The sequence below is a fragment of the Hyla sarda genome, chromosome 6 (genome assembly GCF_029499605.1).
Source record: "Hyla sarda isolate aHylSar1 chromosome 6, aHylSar1.hap1, whole genome shotgun sequence".
Classification (NCBI taxonomy): Eukaryota; Metazoa; Chordata; class Amphibia; order Anura; family Hylidae; genus Hyla; species Hyla sarda.
The window spans coordinates 294,358,838-294,378,736 of record NC_079194.1 but is presented as its reverse complement, the minus strand read 5'-3'; the positions used below and the strand labels follow the sequence as shown (position 1 = coordinate 294,378,736).

Sequence of the window (19,899 nt, the reverse complement as noted above, 5' to 3'; positions counted from 1 at the left end):
TTTAATTGACGTAATTTGCAAATCTGTTTAACTTTCTGGCACCAGTTGATTTAAAAAAAAAAAAAAAAACATTTTTCATTTCCACCGGAGTACCCCTTTATTCAAATCTTGTGCGGTAGAAAAGTGGAATTGTAGCCCACAGCAACCAATCAGATTGATTATTTTTAAAAAGGCCTCTGAGAAATAAAACAATCTGATTGGTTGTTATAGGCAACTGCAACACTTTTCCTCTGCGCAGGTTTTGAAAAATATTTCTCATTATCTAGGAAAAAATAATCCAAATAATAAAAAAAAAAAAAAAAACATTCGGGCATGCACAATGTATTAGGATATTAGGATAATACTCTGGGGTTCAGGACATGATTGGAGAGCAGCCTCTCCCTATACAGACGCAGTAAAACATTTCCGACTTATCACAAGGGATCAGATCATTTACTGTAAGAAATGATACATTAAATATTGATACATATTTCCAGGTCATTATCCGGATAAGGGTGGGTTCACACTACGTTTTGTCCCATACGGGAGCGCATACGGCAGGGGGGAGCTAAAAGCTCGCGCTCCCGTATGTGACCGTATGCGCTCCCGTATGTCATTCATTTCAATGAGCCGACCGGAGTGAAACGTTCGGTCCGGTCGGCTCATTTTTGCGCCGTATGCGCTTTTACAACCGGACCTAAAACTGTGGTCAACCACGGTTTTAGGTCCGGTTGTAAAAGCGCATACGGCGCAAAAATGAGCCGACCGGACCGAACGTTTCACTCCGGTCGGCTCATTGAAATGAATGACATACGGGAGCGCATACGGTCACATACGGGAGCGCGAGCTTTTAGCTCCCCCCTGCCGTATGCGCTCCCGTATGGGACAAAACGTAGTGTGAACCCAGCCTTAGATGGAGATGGGAAATGATTTCTGGTGCAGATTCTGCAGGGATTCTGTTCATCCTATGGTTTAGTGAAGGTTGTTAGGGTATGGGGGTCTGCAGGGGGCTCCCCAATAGGCAAGACTAGGCAGTAACAGACTCTAAAAAGGAACCACAGAAAGATAAGGATCAGTCTTGACTCTTGTTTATCTCAACTCTGGCGCCACTTATCTCCAGGGGGGATGTATTGCACATGTCGAGGTTCCCCCTGCCTAATCTGTTTCCTTTGAAGGGGTAACCCATGAAGCCCCCAATAAACAGAGTATAGATCGTTTGGGAACTAGAAGAGAATTCTACAACCATCAACATCTAGCATAGAACTTTTAAAGGGGTACTCCACTGGCCAGCGTTCAGAAGTAAAAGTTCTGAACGCTGTTTTTTCGAGCTGCTGTGGTCGGCCACACCCCTTGTGACGTCATACCCACGTCCCCTCAATGCAAGTCAATGGGAGGGGGCGTGACGTTAGTCATGCCCCCTCCCATAGACTTGCATTGAGGGGGCGTGGCCATGATGTCACAAGGGGCATGATCAACCACAGCAGTGCAAAAAAAGCATTCAGAACATTCACTTCCATAAGCTGGCCAGTGGAGTACCCCTTTAAGGTACGTTCACACACATATAATCCGCTGCATATTTTCTTGCTTACTGTTGACTTTAATGGGTCTGCTGCAGAAAATACACAGCAGAACTCAATGTGTAAACGTACCCTAAAGGGTCTATTCACATGGCATAATTTTCGCTTGTGGAATTCTGCCTCAAATTAAAAAGGGGTACTCCACTGGAAAACATTATTTATTTTTTTTTAAATCAACTGGTGCCAGAAAGTTAAAACAGATTTGTAAATTACTTCTATTAAAAAATCTTAATCCTTCCAGTACTTATCAGATGCTGTACGATCCACAGGAGGTTCTTTTCTTTTTGAATTTCCCTTCTGTCTGACCACAGTGCTCTCTGCCGACACCTCTGTCCATTTTAAGAACTGTCCAGAGTAGGAGCAAATCCCCATAGGAAACCAATCCTGCTCTGGACAGTTCCTAAAATGGACAGAGGTGTCAGCAGAGAGCACTGCAGTCAGACAGAAAGGAAATTCAAACAGAAAGATCTTCGTGTGGAGAATATAGCAGCTGATAAGTACTGGAAGGATTAAGATTTTTTTAATAGAAGACATTTACAAATCTGTTTATACTTCTGGCACCAGTTGATTAAAATATATATATATATATATATATATATATATATATATATATTTTTTTTTTTTTTATTTATTTTTTTTTTCAGTGGAGTACCCCTTTAAAGCCCATAGACTTCTATGGGATTCCCCACTCCCATTCACACTTCTGAATTTCCGCTAGCGGAAATTCAGAAGTGTGAATGGAAGTGCGGAATCCCATAGAAGTCTATGGGCTTTACTTTGAGGCGGAATTCCGCAAGCGAAAATTATTCTGTGTGAATAGACCCCCAGACACTAAAACTGCACGTGCAGCACTGATCCAAAAGAAATTGGGAACATAAAGGGAAGGACTTTTACCTGCTCAATCCCCTTCTGGCATGGACACAAAAAATCTGCATGTGTGATTACCGTGCTAGGCTTTGGTTACACACAATATTTTGGTCTTTTTTTTTGACTGATAAATTGGCCGCGGTTTATAGCCCAAAAGACAACAAATGTGTTACGGCACAAAAGACAAAAAAAAAAAAAAAGTCCACTGAACTCAATGGATAAATAACATATTAGCATATTTTAAGGGAATTAGAATACACCTCTTTTTGGCTTAAAATCGCTGAAAATACATAGCATAGAGTATGGCACCAAGCCTTAGATGGTCGATTCTCCAGTAGGTGCATCTTTATTTAAGATAGGTATACATAACTTCCTGAGGGTCGGGGCTGTCACATCAGTTAAAGGGGTATTCCAGGAAAAACTTTTTTATATATATATATATATATATAATATATATATAATATATATATAATATATATATATATATATATATATATATATATATATATATATATATATATATATATATATATATATATATATATATATATATATATATATATATATATATATATATATATATATATATCTCTCAACTGGCTCCGGAAAGTTAAACAGATGTGCAAATTATATTGGAATCTCTACTATATACAGGACTTGAGCCTATTTCTGGACTATCAGAGACCGGATTAGTGAATGATATTCAGATATTTCATTAAATCTATAATGTTGGCTATCGGTGCTTTATCCACACTATATTAATGTGTTATCATTTGATCTTGTACATTTATACAATTGTATCTTATGCTATTTTATTTAACATTTTACTCGGCACAAGGGCCCTGTGCTTTGAGGATAAATTGCATTTTTATATTTGAAAAAAATATCTATTTCTCCTTTTATAATTGAAGCACGATCCAGTTTTTATTATTAATAATTTTTCATCATTGTACCAGGTAACTGGTACTAGCCTAGAGGGGTTGGTTATTGTTCTATCAGATTATTTTATATTTCCAACACCAGGTGTAGGTGTACAACCTCCTTACCTCGGCTACTTAATTGTGAGCTGCACAATCCCTTTTTTAAATTTGTAAATGACTTCTATTAAAAAAAAAATCCTAATCCTTCCAATAATTATCAGCTGCTGAAGTTGAGTTGTTCTTTTCTGCCTGGCAACAGTGCTCTCTGCTGACATCTCTGCTTGTCTCGGAAACTGCACAGGGTAGAAGAGGTTTGCTATGGGGATTTGCTTCTACTCTGGACAGTTCCCGAGACAGGTGTCATCAAAGAGCACTTAGAAAAGAACAACTCAAATTTAGCAGCTCATAAGTACTGAAAGGATTAAGATTTTTTAATAGAAGAAATTTACAAATCTGTATCTTTCTGGAGCCAGTTGATTATATATATATATATATATATATATATATATATATATATATATAAAGTTTTTTTCCTGGATAACCCCTTTAAAAGGTACAAAGGAAGAAGATGGAGTAAGAACTCTTTAGAAGCAGAAACTTTAGGACGATACTTGTAAAAGGCTTCAGATACAGCGAGTCCTTAGTATGGTGGAGCAGATGTGATCACCGGAAGACTAAACATGTATCACATCCAGTCGGCTTCCTGCCCCTCTATTAACCCATTCACAGCCAGCACTATAGATACACTCATATAAAGATATAGATGCAGATCATCCCTGGTGGATATCGCTGGACGGTATTTTCCTCTCTGTGGTTACAGAACAAGGCAACAAATAAATATCATTACTCCATGGAACCTTCAGGAAAGGGAACTGGTGCGGATAAAAGGTCTGGAGGCCGGCCAATGTACAGATCAGAACCTTATATCACCAGCAGAGTATCTAATGGGATGTATTCTGACTCTACAAGAGCCCTTAAAAGGGGATTGGACACCATTATATATAAAATGAATAATGTGATAAGAAACAGGGTCACCAAATACATTATATAATTTATCCTGTAATATCCTCCAGAGCTGTACTCACTATTCTGCTGGTGAGGTCACTGTGTACATACATTACATTACTTATCCTGTACTGATCCTGAGTTATATCCTGTATTATACTCCAGAGCTGTACTCACTATTCTGCTGGAGAGGTCACTATGTACATACATTACATTAATTATCCTGTACTGATCCTGAGTTATATCCTGTATTATACTCCAAAGCTGTACTTACTATTCTGCTGGTGAGGTCACTGTGTACATACATTACATTACTTATCCTGTACTGATCCTGAGTTATATCCTGTATTATACTCCAGAGCTGTACTCACTATTCTGCTGGTGAGGTCACTGTGTACATACATTACATTACTTATCCTGTACTGATCCTGAGTTATATCCTGTATTATACTCCAAAGCTGTACTCACTTTTCTGCTGGTGAGGTCACTGTGTACATACATTACATTACTTATCCTGTACTGATCCTGAGTAATATCCTGTATTATACACCAGAGCTGAACTCACTATTCTGCTGGTGGAAAACAACAGGACTACAAATCCACAAATAAAAAATAAAAGACTTTCACCAACCTCTGAGTTACAGGGAACTTCTGAATCTGCATTGGACTGGATTTCATACAGGGGCCCATTGAGTTCATCACCTGCAACAAGACACAGAACAGACGTAAGCGGCAGATTTACACGAACATCTTGCTGCTCACCCATCATGTTCCGGGATTTCGCCTATTTGTGATGTGAAGTCCAAAAAACGTACAAATACTAAACAAAACGTATCGACACAGGTCAGGATACACACACAATGGGGGAGACTGTGCACAATGATTGTAAGGCTAAGTGGAATAGTTGCAAATAGTAACCAGTTTGGAGATCAATTTTAACATCTATGTTAGTGAATTTGTTTAGTTTTTTTGTTTTTTTTTCTTATCAGATAACCACTATTTAGTTTATCTATTATTTATCTGTCTGCACCCAGACTGCTTTATATTATCCTCTACTTAAAACCTCAAAAAGGGAAGAACAAAAAATAAATATATAAATAAATAAAATAAAAAAAACACCATCACAAAAACCCAAACACACAAAATGCAGAACTGGCTTTGCTCCATCCCCATGACTGCTTTTAGCAGCGGTAGACTGTAAAACTAAAATTTTTCTCTCACAACCTCTCCCTATGCATGAACATTCAGCACAACCGAGCGCTCATGTTTCCTCTATGGGGAGGGGGTAAGCTGCAGCCAGACAGCTCACACCTCGCACAACAACAGGGTCGGGAGGTGAAAATCCAAACACGCCTGACCCTTCTCTCCGCCAACATCATATGTTGGGGTGCAGTAAATAGGTCACCTTTCAGCTTAGACCACTGTTTCCCAAAGCAGGGTGCCTCCAGCTGTTGCAAAACTACAACTCCCAGCATGCCCGGACAGCCTTCGGCTGTCCGGGCTTGCTGGGAGTTGTAGTTTCGCGACAGCTGGAAGCACCCAGCTTGGGAAACAGTGGCTTAGACCAATGTTTCCCAACCGGATTCAGAAAACACTAAACTGTACAGAAGATACGGCCTAGAATAGATCCTTTGTACAAGACAAGACAGAGAGAAATGTATTTATTACAGAGAAGGAAAAGGTATGTACAGAGGACACAGAGGACGAATTAGTGCAGGTTAGTTACGATACCTGGTGATTCGGGAGTCCTGGGGTCGGCAAGATCAGAAACATGGTCTTTAAAATAGAAATATTGGAAATTTATTGTGTTAGAATAGTTAGTGACAAAAACAGAAAAAAATAAAATTAAAAAAGCAAGCAAACAAAAAACAGCAGTTAGTAATGCGGGTGTAAAGAGCGGAAATTAAAGAAGAAGAATACCGAAATTTATTTTTATTACATTTTCTTTTAAGCAGTTTGATATTCGGCAGGATTATCTGACTAGTCTTCAAGTGTACGGGCACCTTAAAGGGGTAAATCCGAAACAAAACATACTTACTCACCCTTGGTCCCCCGCAGCTCATGTTCACCTCCGTCAAGTCCCCTGATCCTCTCTCTTCTTCCTGCTTCTAAGATGAGCTCTCAAAAGCAGGACCTGCCGGCTCAGCCAATCACAGGACACAGTGGTGTCTCGTCTCGGCCAGCGATTAAGCGAGCCGCTCCTGAACCAGACGGAGGCAAACAGGAGTTGTGGGACACAAAGGGTAGGCAAGTATGGCTTTTTTCTATCCCCCCATGCTAGAAGCATGTTCACTTAATAAAAAATAATATAAAGAAAATAAAAATAAATAAATAAATAAAATGTGTCCATGACATTTTAAAATTGGCAGCCTACTCCTCTTTTAATTGGCATTTGTTCTAGTTCATTGTCCTTTTCCCCTGAGGATACCACTTAAATGTGAGTGAAACATGTTGGGAGGGGGGGTGGGCTTTGTTAAATGTTTTAATAATCAGTCAAGTTACTTTTATTAGTTCCAGAGTGCGTACTACATGTGTACTTAAACTCCATTGTCATCTACTAGAGTGCCAGTTGGCAACGAAGAATGGGGGTTACAATCTAACATCTGTTTTTTTCAACCAGGAAACCTCCAGCTGTTGAAAAACTACAACTAACAGCATGCCCGGAGAGAGAGAGCGCGACAAAGCGAGCGACAGACCAAGAGACCGAGAGAGCAACAGACAAAGAGCGACAGAGACCGATATATTATTGCATTATAAAATAGAAATTACCGTATTTTTCGCCGTATAAGGGAAAAAGTCGTTGCGTTTTATATTGCGAATACACCCCTATCACAGCGGTCCCTGCAGCCATCAACGGCCGGGACCCGCGGCTAATACAGGACATCACCGATCGCGGTGATGCCCTGTATTAACCCTTCAGACGCGGCGATCAAAGCTGACCGCCGAGTCTGAAGGGAAAGTGACCCTAACCCGGCTGTTCAGTCGGGCTGTTCGGGACCGCCGCGATTTCACCGACTGAATAGCCGGGTTAGTGCTTACAGGACACCGGGGGGGACCTTACCTGCCTCCTCGGTGTCTTCTCCGTTCAGGGATCCCCTGTATGGCCGGCGCTCTCCTTCCTCATTATCACGTCGTCGCGTACATGCGTCGGCGTGCGTAACGACGTGATGGCGGCGACGGAGAGCGAGGATACCCGGCCGGCAGCAGAGACGTTCCGGAGCGACGGGGACACGGCGACAGCGATGGAGCGACATCCAGGGCAGCGGTGACGGGTCCGGGACACGTGAGTATTACCTCCTATGCAGTGGTCTTCAATCTGCGGACCTCCAGATGTTGCAAAACTACAACTCCCAGCATGCCCGGACAGCCGTTGGCTGTCCGGGCATGCTGGGAGTTGTAGTTTTGCAACATCGGAGGTCCGCAGGTTGAAGACCACTATTGTTTTTTTTTTAGATTTTGCACCTATAAATTGGGTGCGTCTTATACGCCGATGCGTCCTATAGGGCGAAAAATACGGTACTTCCAAATATTATTGCACTGCTCTGTACAGTGCCATAATTTATAGTATTACGGTCTTTACATTTTCCTGATAAAACAACACGATGATGTCAAGTCAATGAGGAGACAGGACGAAGTAATGGAAACATTTGTAGATTCAGAGAACACTCAATAGATCCGGACTAGAATAGATACTTTGTATCAGATGAGGATAAGACAAGACAGAAATCTATTACAGAGAAGAAACATGTATCTACCGAGGACACAGAGGACGACTTAGTGGAGGTTAGTTACAATACCTGGCGAATCTGAAGTCTTGGAGAAGGCAAGCTCAGGAATATAGTCTTTAAAATAGAAACAGATATTAGAAATTTAAGATGTTGCTAGAATAATTAGTGACAAAAAAAATAAATAAATAAATAAAAAAAAAAGGAAAAGAAAAAATGATACATTAAAGAAGCACTCTGGATTTTTCTTATAGAGCGGATCAGAGGCTCTTATAATTGCTTATGCTGCAGTCTATAATAAAAACATTTTATATACACCATGTTTCTCCGAAAATAAGGCCGGGTCTCCAATTAATTTTAGTCACCAAAAACACACTAGGACTTATTTTCAGGGTAGGGCTTATTTTTTTACGGTACCGTATGTACATTAAACCGCATTTAACGGCATTTACTCCTTCCCCCCCCCCCAATCATCATCATCATCATCATCATCATCATGTGATGGGTGCAGCTCTGCCCCCAATATCACCCCCCCCCCGCCCCCTCCGGTTTATCAGCCCAGTGCTGCACCCCACATCGGGGGAGTAATCGTATGTCCCCCACGAGCGCTGCCTCTCTCCCCCCTGCCAAATAATTATCAGCCGCTGCGCTGTACTTTCTATTCCTGTGCCCGGGCCGTAAATATTAAAAAACAAAGTTTAACTTACCTTTGTCCTCCGTTCCCGCGTTGCTAAGGAACCGGCCTCATGGTCCCTCCGCTGCTCTTGCTGCTTCCTGGTGTTGTGATGTCTCAGAGCCTTCAGCCTATCACCGGCCGCAGCGATGTCCCGCCTCTGCCGGTGATAGGCTGAGCCCACTGTCATGTAAGAAGCCGGCCGACTCCTCACATGACAATGCGCTCAGCCTATCACCGGCAGAGGCGGGACATCTCTGCGGCCGGTGATAGGCTGAAGGCTCTGAGACGTCACAACTAGAGATGAGCGAACTTACAGTAAATTCGATTCGTCACGAACTTCTCCGCTCAACAATTGATAACTTTTCCTGCATAAATTAGTTCAGCTTTCCGGTGGGCTGGAAAAGGTGGATACAGTCCTAGGAGACTCTTTCCTAGGAATGTATCCACCTTTTCCAGCCCACCGGAGCACCTGAAGGCTGAACTAATTTACGCAGGAGAAGTCATCAACTGCCGAGCGGAGAAGTTCGTGACGAATCGAATTTACTGTAAGTTCGCTCATCTCTAGTCACAACACCAGGAAGCAGCAAGAGCAGCGGAGAACAGCGAGGCCGATTCCTTAGCAACAGGGGAACGGAGGACAAAAGGTAAGTTAAACTTAGTTTTTTTAAATATTTGCAGCCCGGGGCATTGCCTAGGTCAGTGGTCTGCAACCTGCGGACCTCCAGATGTTGCAAAACTACAACTCCCAGCATGCCCGGACAGCCGTTGGCTGTCCGGGCATGCTGGGAGTTGTAGTTTTGCAACATCTGGAGGTCCGCAGGTTGAAGACCACTGGCCTAGGTCTTATTTGCAGCCCACCCCGATAATACAGCTAGGGCTTATTTTTTGGGGTAGGGTGTATTTTTATTATTATGAATAATTATATAATTTTTCTATTTTTCTAATATCTATTTCTTTTTCCCGGAGTGCATCATGGGGAGGATTCACAATAAGACCGGATACAATGCACGGTGATGGAATGACTGTATTAATTGACTCTTCCCAGAAGTCCAGGTTGGTTATTGAGCGGTAGCCTCCAGGAATAGATTGTCTGGCCTTTCTGTAAGAACAATGGCGAGCCAGGCGCAGACCTCATTGAGACGCCTTATGGACTCACTGTCGCTTCTTCCTGGGCCCATTAGATAACATTGTACTCTGGCATTAGGGTCACGCTGTAGTGACGTGCGGCTCTGTTCTTCTCCTTCTGCTCAGTGAATTAAGGCAATAAATTCTGAATCTCAATACAGACGACTTATCCGCCATTATTCCTGTGAAGGAGAGGACAGAAGGAGCCTGGTTTGACCCCATATAAACCCATCAGATGCTTATTCCTCATTCCCATAACGGTGACAGACAGAATTGGATAAGGTTTTGGGTGGGGCCAGCTCTTGCATGTCACTGTATGTATCCTGATGTATTATCATCAAAATGATCATTTGTCAATTAATGGAAAATTAAATTTTACACAAAAAGTGCTCAAACGTTGCAATGTCAGGTACAGTGTTGGGGCTGTTTGTTTTGGCACAGATTGGGGATGCCACATGTAGACTTTTATGGGTGCTCTACATTAGCGTTTCCCAAACTGTGACTCCTCCACCATTCGTAGAACACAAACTCCTATGATGCCCAGCTTCCTGGGAGTTGTAGTTGTGTCCCCAGGTTGAGAAACATTGTTCTTTATTGTGGATTTAAACTAGGGCCAAGTCTATTTAAAAAAAAAAAAAAAAAAAAAAAAAAAACATACAACCCCCTTTCAAATTGGTCTTATACTGCTCTTTATTAAATTGGGCTTCCACGGATCTTCCCATAATGCACTGGTCTTACACTGATCTTCCCTATACTGGTCTTACACTGATCTTCCCCATAATGCACTGGCCTTACACTGATCTTCCCCATAATGCACTGGCCTTACACTGATCTTCCCCATAATGCACTGGCCTTACACTGATCTTCCCCATAATGCACTGGCCTTACACTGATCTTCCCCATAATGCACTGGCCTTACACTGATCTTCCCCATAATGCACTGGCCTTACACTGATCTTCCCCATAATGCACTGGCCTTACACTGATCTTCCCCATAATGCACTGGCCTTACACTGATCTTCCCCATAATGCACTGGCCTTACACTGATCTTCCCCATAATGCACTGGCCTTACACTGATCTTCCCCATAATGCACTGGCCTTACACTGATCTTCCCCATAATGCACTGGCCTTACACTGATCTTCCCCATAATGAACAGGCCTTACACTGATCTTCCCCATAATGCACTGGCCTTACACTGATCTTCCCCATAATGCACTGGCCTTACACTGATCTTCCCCATAATGCACTGGCCTTACACTGATCTTCCCCATAATCCACTGGCCTTACACTGATCTTCCCATGATGAACTGGTCTTACACTGGTCTTCCCATAATGCACTGGTCTTCCCATAATGATTTGGCCTTACACTGATCTTCCCATAATGATTTGGCCTTACACTGGTCTTCCCCATAATGATTTGACCTTACACTGGTCTTCCCCATAATGCACTGGTCTTACACTGATCTTCCCATAATGAACTGGCCTTACACTGATCTTCCCCATAATGCACTGGCCTTACACTGATCTTCCCCATAATGAACAGGCCTTACACTGATCTTCCCCATAATGCACTGGCCTTACACTGATCTTCCCCATAATGCACTGGCCTTACACTGATCTTCCCCATAATGCACTGGCCTTACACTGATCTTCCCCATAATCCACTGGCCTTACACTGATCTTCCCATGATGAACTGGTCTTACACTGGTCTTCCCATAATGCACTGGTCTTCCCATAATGATTTGGCCTTACACTGATCTTCCCATAATGATTTGGCCTTACACTGGTCTTCCCCATAATGATTTGACCTTACACTGGTCTTCCCCATAATGCACTGGTCTTACACTGATCTTCCCATAATGAACTGGCCTTACACTGATCTTCCCATAATGAACTGGCCTTACACTGATCTTCCCATAATGAACTGGCCTTACACTGATCTTCCCATAATGAACTGGCCTTACACTGATCTTCCCATAATGAACTGGCCTTACACTGATCTTCCCATAATGATTTTGCCTTACACTGATCTTCCCATAATGATTTTGCCTTACACTGATCTTCCCATAATGATTTTGCCTTACACTGATCTTCCCATAATGATGTTGCCTTACACTGATCTTCCCATAATGATTTTGCCTTACACTGATCTTCCCATAATGCACTGGTCTTACACCGGTCTTCCCCATAATGAACTGGCCTTACGCTGATCTTCCCATAATGAACTGGCCTTACACTGATCTTCCCCATAATGAACAGGCCTTACACTGATCTTCCCCATAATGCACTGGTCTTACACTGATTTTCCCATAATGATTTGGCCTTACACCGGTCTTCCCCATAATGAACTGGTCTTACACCGGTCTTCTCCATAATGAACTGACCTTACACTGATCTTCCCATGATGAACTGGTCTTACACCGGTCTTCCCCATAATGAACTGGCCTTACACTGATCTTACACTGGTCTTCCCCATAACGCACTGGTCTTACACTTATCTTCCCATGAGGCTTTCAGCTCCTGCTCCACATAGGAGACAGCTCTTGGCTCTATATACAGCTCTTCGTATTCAGAGCTCAGTACCTCTCAATAGATACAAGGTTTCGTCTTCGTCTCCATCACCAAACTGTATGGCATGAAATGTAACAGCCATACATTTCTGTACAGTATACACCACTTAATGCAGGTAATAGAGTTTACTGTCCCTATAACAACCCACACGGTAGTAAAATTAAGAGATTGGAGGCAATGATGGACCTCACCCTCCTCAGTACAGGCCATAAACCATAAGCACACTCTATTGACAGACCAATAAACTATTACAATGTTAGTACTTCTTATCTAAGTTTACAGTATGTGACCTTTATTTCCCAGGGCAACTCTAAACTAACAGAGGACGCACGGGAGACTATAGGTAACATGGAAGCCCTGGTAAATTATCAACGCAATTATTGGACATTATAACGGGAGTGTGAATATAGGTCAATCCCGGGGTTTGCGAAGTGTAATCATAAAAGGATGAAGATGATGATGATCGGTCTGTCAGGATTAGGGACCTCTTACCTCCAAAAGAGGCCACTGCTATAAAGATACCTAATACCCTAGACCAGTGTTTCCCAACCAGGCTGCCTTTAGCTGTTGCAAAAATTACAATTCCAAGTATTTCCTAGGTCTAGCCGGATGCCTAATAAAGTCCAAGGATTAAACTATGGGGCTCCTGTACAAAGGCTTTGGCTGTCCGGGCATGCTGGGTGTTGTAGTTTTGCAACAGTTGTAGGCACACTGGTTGGGAAACACTGATCTATGTGTACAATGGCCTTTTGACTCTCTGGGGATTCTGGATGTCAGAGGAGAGAAGGGTCGGGCAAGTGTCCTCCTGCAGAATACATGTGTGATATGTGAGGATGGGGAGTACATACTGGGAGTTGTATTTTCACAACAGCTGGAGGCATCCTGGTTGGGAAACCCTTCCATACACATTAGAAACTGACAGCTTATGCCATCTATAATTTAGTTAGTATGGATAGTTTTATGTAGGTACGCCACCAAATAAAGTCAGCTGAACCTTTAGATTTTGGCCATCGATCTGTGACACGTATAGTCGCCTCTTAACGGTTCGAAACCTGACAATGCTGGGTGCTGAATGCCGTATAGGGATAATAGAAGAATCGGCTTCTCTGCTGGAGACAGTAGTGCAAATCCAATAACAACAACAAAGGGACCCACAATAGAAATCCAGGTTTATTAGGACAGAGCTTAGAACAACGCGTTTTGAGGGCTGCCTTGCACCTGACAGAGGACAGGGTAACCCTAGAAGAGTGTTGTTCTTAGCACTGTACTTATGTCTTTTAATAAAACTGAATTTCCTCATGTCTAAGTAAAGAGCAAAGAACAACGCATTTCAAGGTTTAGCCTGACCTCTTCATCAGGTGCAGGGCAGCCATCGAAATGAGTTGTTCTTAGCAGTGTACTTCCATGTCTTAACAAAACTGCATTTCTTCATGTCCATTGTTTGGTCTGTGGATCCTACTGGATTTGTGTTACCAGCGCCAGCATAGAAACCCATTCTTCTATTATCCATAGACAACATTCAACACACAGCTTTGCCAGGATCCTGATCATCTGGTTGTACTCAGATTCCCCCAAAGGGCAAGTGTGGCTACAGGGCCAACAGAGGCAATTAATACAAGGCTTTTACACTTGTTGTGACTATCGCAACAACCCCAGTGGGAGCATCCCCTTGGGGTTTGGGGTATATACCCCTACTGTCTTTTGTATCCCTGAATCATAAAGGGGGTTATCCGGCCAAACAGCAGCACCCGCATTCTATGTAAAGCTGCGTCTCCAGTCACGGAAAGCTCTTTGTTTCCTGGACTGGGGAGGTGATGTAACACCACGTCCCCTCGTGACGTCACCATGCCCCCTCCATTCATGTCTATGGGAGGGGGCGTGACTTCCGTCACGCCCCCTCACATAGACATGAATGGAGGGGGCATGGCGTTCCAGTCCTGGAAACAAAGAGGAGCTTTCAGAGACTGGAGAAGCAGCCCCGCATAGAATGCAGGTGTAGCATGGAAACCGCAGGGGGTCCCAGCGGCGGGCCCCCTGCAATCAGACATCGTATCCCCCTATACTTTGGATAGGGGATAAGATGTCTTTGGCCGGATAACCCCTTTAAAAGGGGTACTCCCCTGGAAAACATTTTTTATTAAATCAACTGGTGCCAGAAAGTTCAAACAGATTTGTAAATGACTTCTATTTAAAATTCTTAACCCTTTCACAGGAAGCTACACAGGAAGTTCTTTTCTTTTTGAATTTCCTTTCTCCCTGACCACAGTGCTCTCTGCTGACACCTCTGTCCATTTTAGGAACTGAATGGAGCAGGATAGATTTGCTATGGGGATTTGCTCCTGCTCTGGACAGTTCCTGACATGGACAAAGATGTCAGCAGAGAGCACTGTGGTCAGACAGAAAGGAAATTCAAAAAGAAAAGAACATAACTCTGGAACTTACAGCAGCTGAAAAGTACTGGAAGGATTTATATTTTTAAATAGAAGTAATTTACAAATCTGTTTAACTTTCTGGCACCAATTGATTTATAAAAAAAAAAAAAAAATGTTTTCTAGTAGAGTACCCCTTTAAGTATTTCTCCCTTACCTTTCTTTAGAACTCTTCCCCAACCGCAGATGTCATGGGGAGAATGGTCAGGCAAGTTGGATTTCAATGTCCAATAGGAAAACAAGCCACTGCCATAGAGCGCTGTCTGACAGAGGCTTTCTACACTCTGTACATTCTAAGTAAATGCATGCTCGCCCAAGCAGAGCATGCACATGCATGGTGGAGAAAAATCACTGTTGACCAAACTCATTTAGGCAACAGTTATCTAAAATGCACGGTCAACTTTAACGAGCGTGCTGCAATCCTCGCTTCCAAGAAACATCAAGTGCCTTAACATTAAGTGTTTCCTAAATATACTTCTACAAGATCGGAGGATCCAATATATTTATTTAAGAGCTTATACTTCCCTAGGATTATGTAATGGGGCAAAGTAGTGATAGCTCCACATCGAAATGCAAAATTTTTGCAACGAAAGCAACAAAACCTGTTAATCAACATCTGACAAAGCAAAAGCCTCGCCAGCCTGAAGAGTGAATAAGCAACATTGTATCAATCTCTCTGATACAGTGTAACTAATCTGCAACAAATAGATAACCCTCATTAAAGGAGAGATACTGATCGATTTATAAAGAAATCACTTGTTCTGGTGTAAATTACATATGGAAGGCCGGCAGGGGTCGGAAAGCGATCTGGTTTTTGCAGCACCGTAGCAGATTTTGAGGGATGTGCCGACTGGTTATACAATATCCCAAAGGTCAAGAAAAAAAATGCTGATATTCCTGTCATATGACCGATCACTAAAGGATAAAAGAAAATAACAAGGACAGAAATTATCTATATTGTGTTATAAACATTGTATCTTATCGTATGCAGGTGTCCCAGAGAAGACCTTAACCCTACAGAGGAACCCCGCTCAGATATGACAATCCTCACCAGGGAAGCAGGTTAGGGAGCAGTATTATAGTAGTTATATTCTTGTATATAGGGAGCAGTATTATAGTAGTTATATTCTTGTATATAGGAACAGTATTATAGTAGTTATATTCTTGTATATAGGGAGCAGTATTATAGTAGATATATTCTTGTATATAGGAGCAGTATTATAGTAGTTATATTCTTGTATATGGGGGCAGTATTATAGTAGTTATATTCTTGTATATAGGAGCAGTATTATAGTAGTTCTATTCTTGTATATAGGAGCAGTATTATAGTAGTTATATTCTTGTATATAGGAGCAGTATTATAGTAGTTATATTCTTGTATATAGGGGGCAGTATTACAGTAGTTATATTCTTGTATATAGGGAGCAGTATTATAGTAGTTATATTCTTGTATATAGGAGCAGTATTATAGTAGATATATTCTTGTATACAGGAGCAGTATTATAGTAGTTCTATTCTTGTATATAGGAGCAGTATTATAGTAGTTCTATTCTTGTATATAGGAGCAGTATTATAGTAGATATATTCTTGTATACAGGAGCAGTATTATAGTAGTTCTATTCTTGTATATAGGAGCAGTATTATAGTAGTTATATTCTTGTATATAGGAGGCAGTATTATAGTAGTTATATTCTTGTATATAGGAGCAGTATTATAGTAGTTATATTCTTGTATATAGGAGCAGTATTATAGTAGTTATATTCTTGTATATAGGAGCAGTATTATAGTAGTTATATTCTTGTATATAGGAGCAGTATTATAGTAGTTATATTCTTGTATATAGGAGCAGTATTATAGTAGTGATATTCTTGTATATAGGAGGCGGTATTATAGTAGTTATATTCTTGTATATAGGAGCAGTATTATAGTAGTTATATTCTTGTAAATAGGAGGCAGTATTATAGTAGTTATATTCTTTTATATAGGAGCAATATTATAGTAGTTATATTCTTGTATACAGAGACAGGGGCAGTATTACAGTAGTTTTAGCCTTATCCAGAGTGAGTTTAGATTTTTACTATGACATCATGGTGTTCCCATTGTTTGGTGATAACCATTAAAACCTAAATGCAGTAATACTGATAGATTTCGGATGGACAGGTTTCCATGGTTCTAACCTTCCTGGATTTCCTCCAATCATTATCAGCCATATTACATTTTATCACTGTACAATCTCATAGACAGCGCTTCGCCCGGTGCTGAACCAGCCTCCATCACAGCAAAGGTTATAAACCTGGATTATGGGCAGATTATTATTATTACACAATCTGGTAATCCTTCAGAACTATTCGAGTAAACCTTTATTTATAACACTGGCATTTTTTGGATTTGTTTAGTAAAGAAGATTATTTTAGATTTTCCTCCGCTCTGACACCATCTAATTTATGGCAGATCTCTGGGACTGACTGAGGCGAGGAGCATGGATCTATTTATCATGTCCAGGCCTTGTACTGTATGACGGTTTTCTTTTACGTAAGTCAGATAGACAGATAACAACAACAGCTACAGTACAGCTCACATTTATAGACCACACCAAATGGTACAGACAACTGGGCTAAGAGAACGCGTGTATGTGCACATATGTACTCTATACACCAGTGTTTCCCAACCAGGGTGCCTCCAGCTGTTGCAAAACTACAACTCCCAGCATGCCCGGACATCCAAAGACTTTGTGCAGGAGCCCCATAGCTTCACCCTAGGAACTAATTAGGCTTCCGGCCAGGTCTAGGACAAAGTCAAACTGCAGTATCTAAAGCAGTGTTGGCCAACCTGTGTGCCTCCAGCTGTTGCAAAACTACAACTCCCAGCATGCCCGGACATCCAAAGACTTTGTGCAGGAGCCCCATAGCTTCACCCTAGGAACTAATTAGGCTTCCGGCCAGGTCTAGGACAAAGTCAAACTGCAGTATCTAAAGCAGTGTTGGCCAACCTGTGTGCCTCCAGCTGTTGCAAAACTACAACTCCCAGCATGCCCGGACAGCCTTCGGCTGTCCGGGCATGCTGGGAGTTGTAGTTTTGCAACAGCTGGAGGCATCCTGGCTGGTAAACGCTGGGATACACTCCCACCCAACCCTCCAAAATGGTCTTAGACTCCAGGATATTAAGAACATTTCTCATTGTAGAGATATAGATTATATATATATATATATATATATATATATATATATATATATATATATATATATATATAGTTATATTACTTTCTAATATGGTGTTATCACAAATTGTTCTGGCCTCAGCATGTTTTTGCATGATTTACCTCTGACAGGAAGTTGTGTAGTCTTCTCATTGTCAGTGTGGAGTTGTCTCCCTCTCTCCCGAGATGACTCATGATCCTCTGTTGTCTCAGGAGGCGTGTCTAGATCTTTCCTCTGAGCTCCAGCCCCGCCCCCTGAGTGATGTCACCGCCTCTGATCAGAACCTAGAGCAACATCATTTCTAGGCCATATACAACTATATCTTTATTGGGACATTTAGGGAAGAATGAGTTTTGTTTATAGCATGCTCTGCTGAGAAATGCCACAGAAAGAGGAGCAGACAGGGAATGAATACAGCAGTCTCACTGATTTTGCAACAGTCTGCTGTGAAGAGCAATGTTCTGTCACAGCTCTGGGCAGGGAACTGGCAGGGGTGCTGTGGGAGAAGATTGGGCAAGGTGGGAGGGCTGTGATAAAGAGTGGAGGGAATGCAATACATTCTGGGAATTGTAGTACTGAGCAACTGCTCAACCGGGCAGTACAGTGATTTTCTGACATAAGAAAAGGAACTATTAATAACAATTAAATTGATGGAGAAGGTTTTAGAACTGGGACAGACAAGAGATTACATATATAAATAAAATTAGGGTTGGGTGGTATACCGGTTCATACTGAATACCGATTTTTTTTTTCCCCTCATGATATGAATTTTGCCCATACCGCAATACCGGTTGGGCCCCTCCCCCCTTTGAATGAGTGAATTAGCCGCCGCAGCGCACTGTCCCCACATCGGGGAACTAATCATATTTGACCTGCGAGCGCTATTCTGCTTACCCGCCCCCCCCCCCCTGAATTATCAGCGCAGATAATCTGTTCCCACATCATGTAACCCGCGTGTGCTCCTCTGCTCATCCTCATACTTACGATTTGCGGGCCGCTGGCGCTAGAAATCTGTACTACAAATAACGCTGCAAAAATAAACAAAACAAACTTTAAACTTACCTTCCGACATGGTCCCTCCTCATGGTCCCTCCGCTGCGGTCCTGAGGATGGGAACGTCATAGAGCCGTTAGCCTATCACCGGCCGCAGCGATGTCCCGCCCCGGCCGATGATAGGCTGGCGGCTCTGTGACTTTCCCGTCCCAAGGTAACTGCAAGAGGACCACAGTGCAGGACAGTGAAGACAGTAGCAGAGCAACGGGGGGACGTAGGCAGGTTGGTTAAAGTTTATTTTGTTTATTTTTGCAGCCCGGGAAACGTTATTTGTAGTACAGATTTCTAGCGCTGGCGGCCCGCAACTCATAGGAGGATGAGCAGAGGAGCGCACGCGGGTGACATGATGTGGGGACAGATGTGGGGACAGGGCAGCTGATAATTGTGAGGGGGGGGGGGGTGTTGGGAGAGAAGCGGCACCCAGGTCACATGGGGGGGGGAATACTGTTAAATACCGTGAAACCGCCATCACTTAAAAAAATACCGTGATACACGTTTTTGCTCATACCGCCCAGCCCTATTAATTTCTTTTTTCTATTTTTTTTTTTCTTTTAATTTTACAAACCTGATGTCAGAAAACCCTTTCAAATCCCAAGGTATAATACAAGTAGATAGATGTATATTCTGCACCTTGTACCGCCTTGTGATGTACAGCTGAAAACCTTCCCATTCACTATGAACACCCTCCCTCCCTCCCAGGAGCAGAAGTCTCTGCGTGACGCAGTAAATAACCTCAGGGCCATTATATTCCCTCCCACACAGGCGACGAC

At 42.2% G+C, this 19,899-nt stretch overlaps 1 protein-coding gene across 7 annotated transcripts in view; it reads right to left on the bottom strand.

Annotated features, from left to right (window-relative positions):
* ANO5 (anoctamin 5) overlaps positions 1 to 19,899 on the bottom strand; it is a 113,801-nt gene that overhangs the window by 56,759 nt on the left and 37,143 nt on the right. For 4 of the 7 annotated variants that reach the window (XM_056527799.1, XM_056527801.1, XM_056527800.1 and 1 more), the window contains exon 2: positions 4,980 to 5,050. In XM_056527799.1, the coding sequence (XP_056383774.1) occupies positions 4,980 to 5,050 (71 nt within the window). Of the gene's footprint in view, positions 1 to 4,979; positions 5,051 to 6,079; positions 6,125 to 8,145; positions 8,191 to 19,899 lie in introns of all 7 variants that reach the window. The other 3 variants (XM_056527796.1, XM_056527798.1, XM_056527797.1) reach the window with 1 other exon arrangement.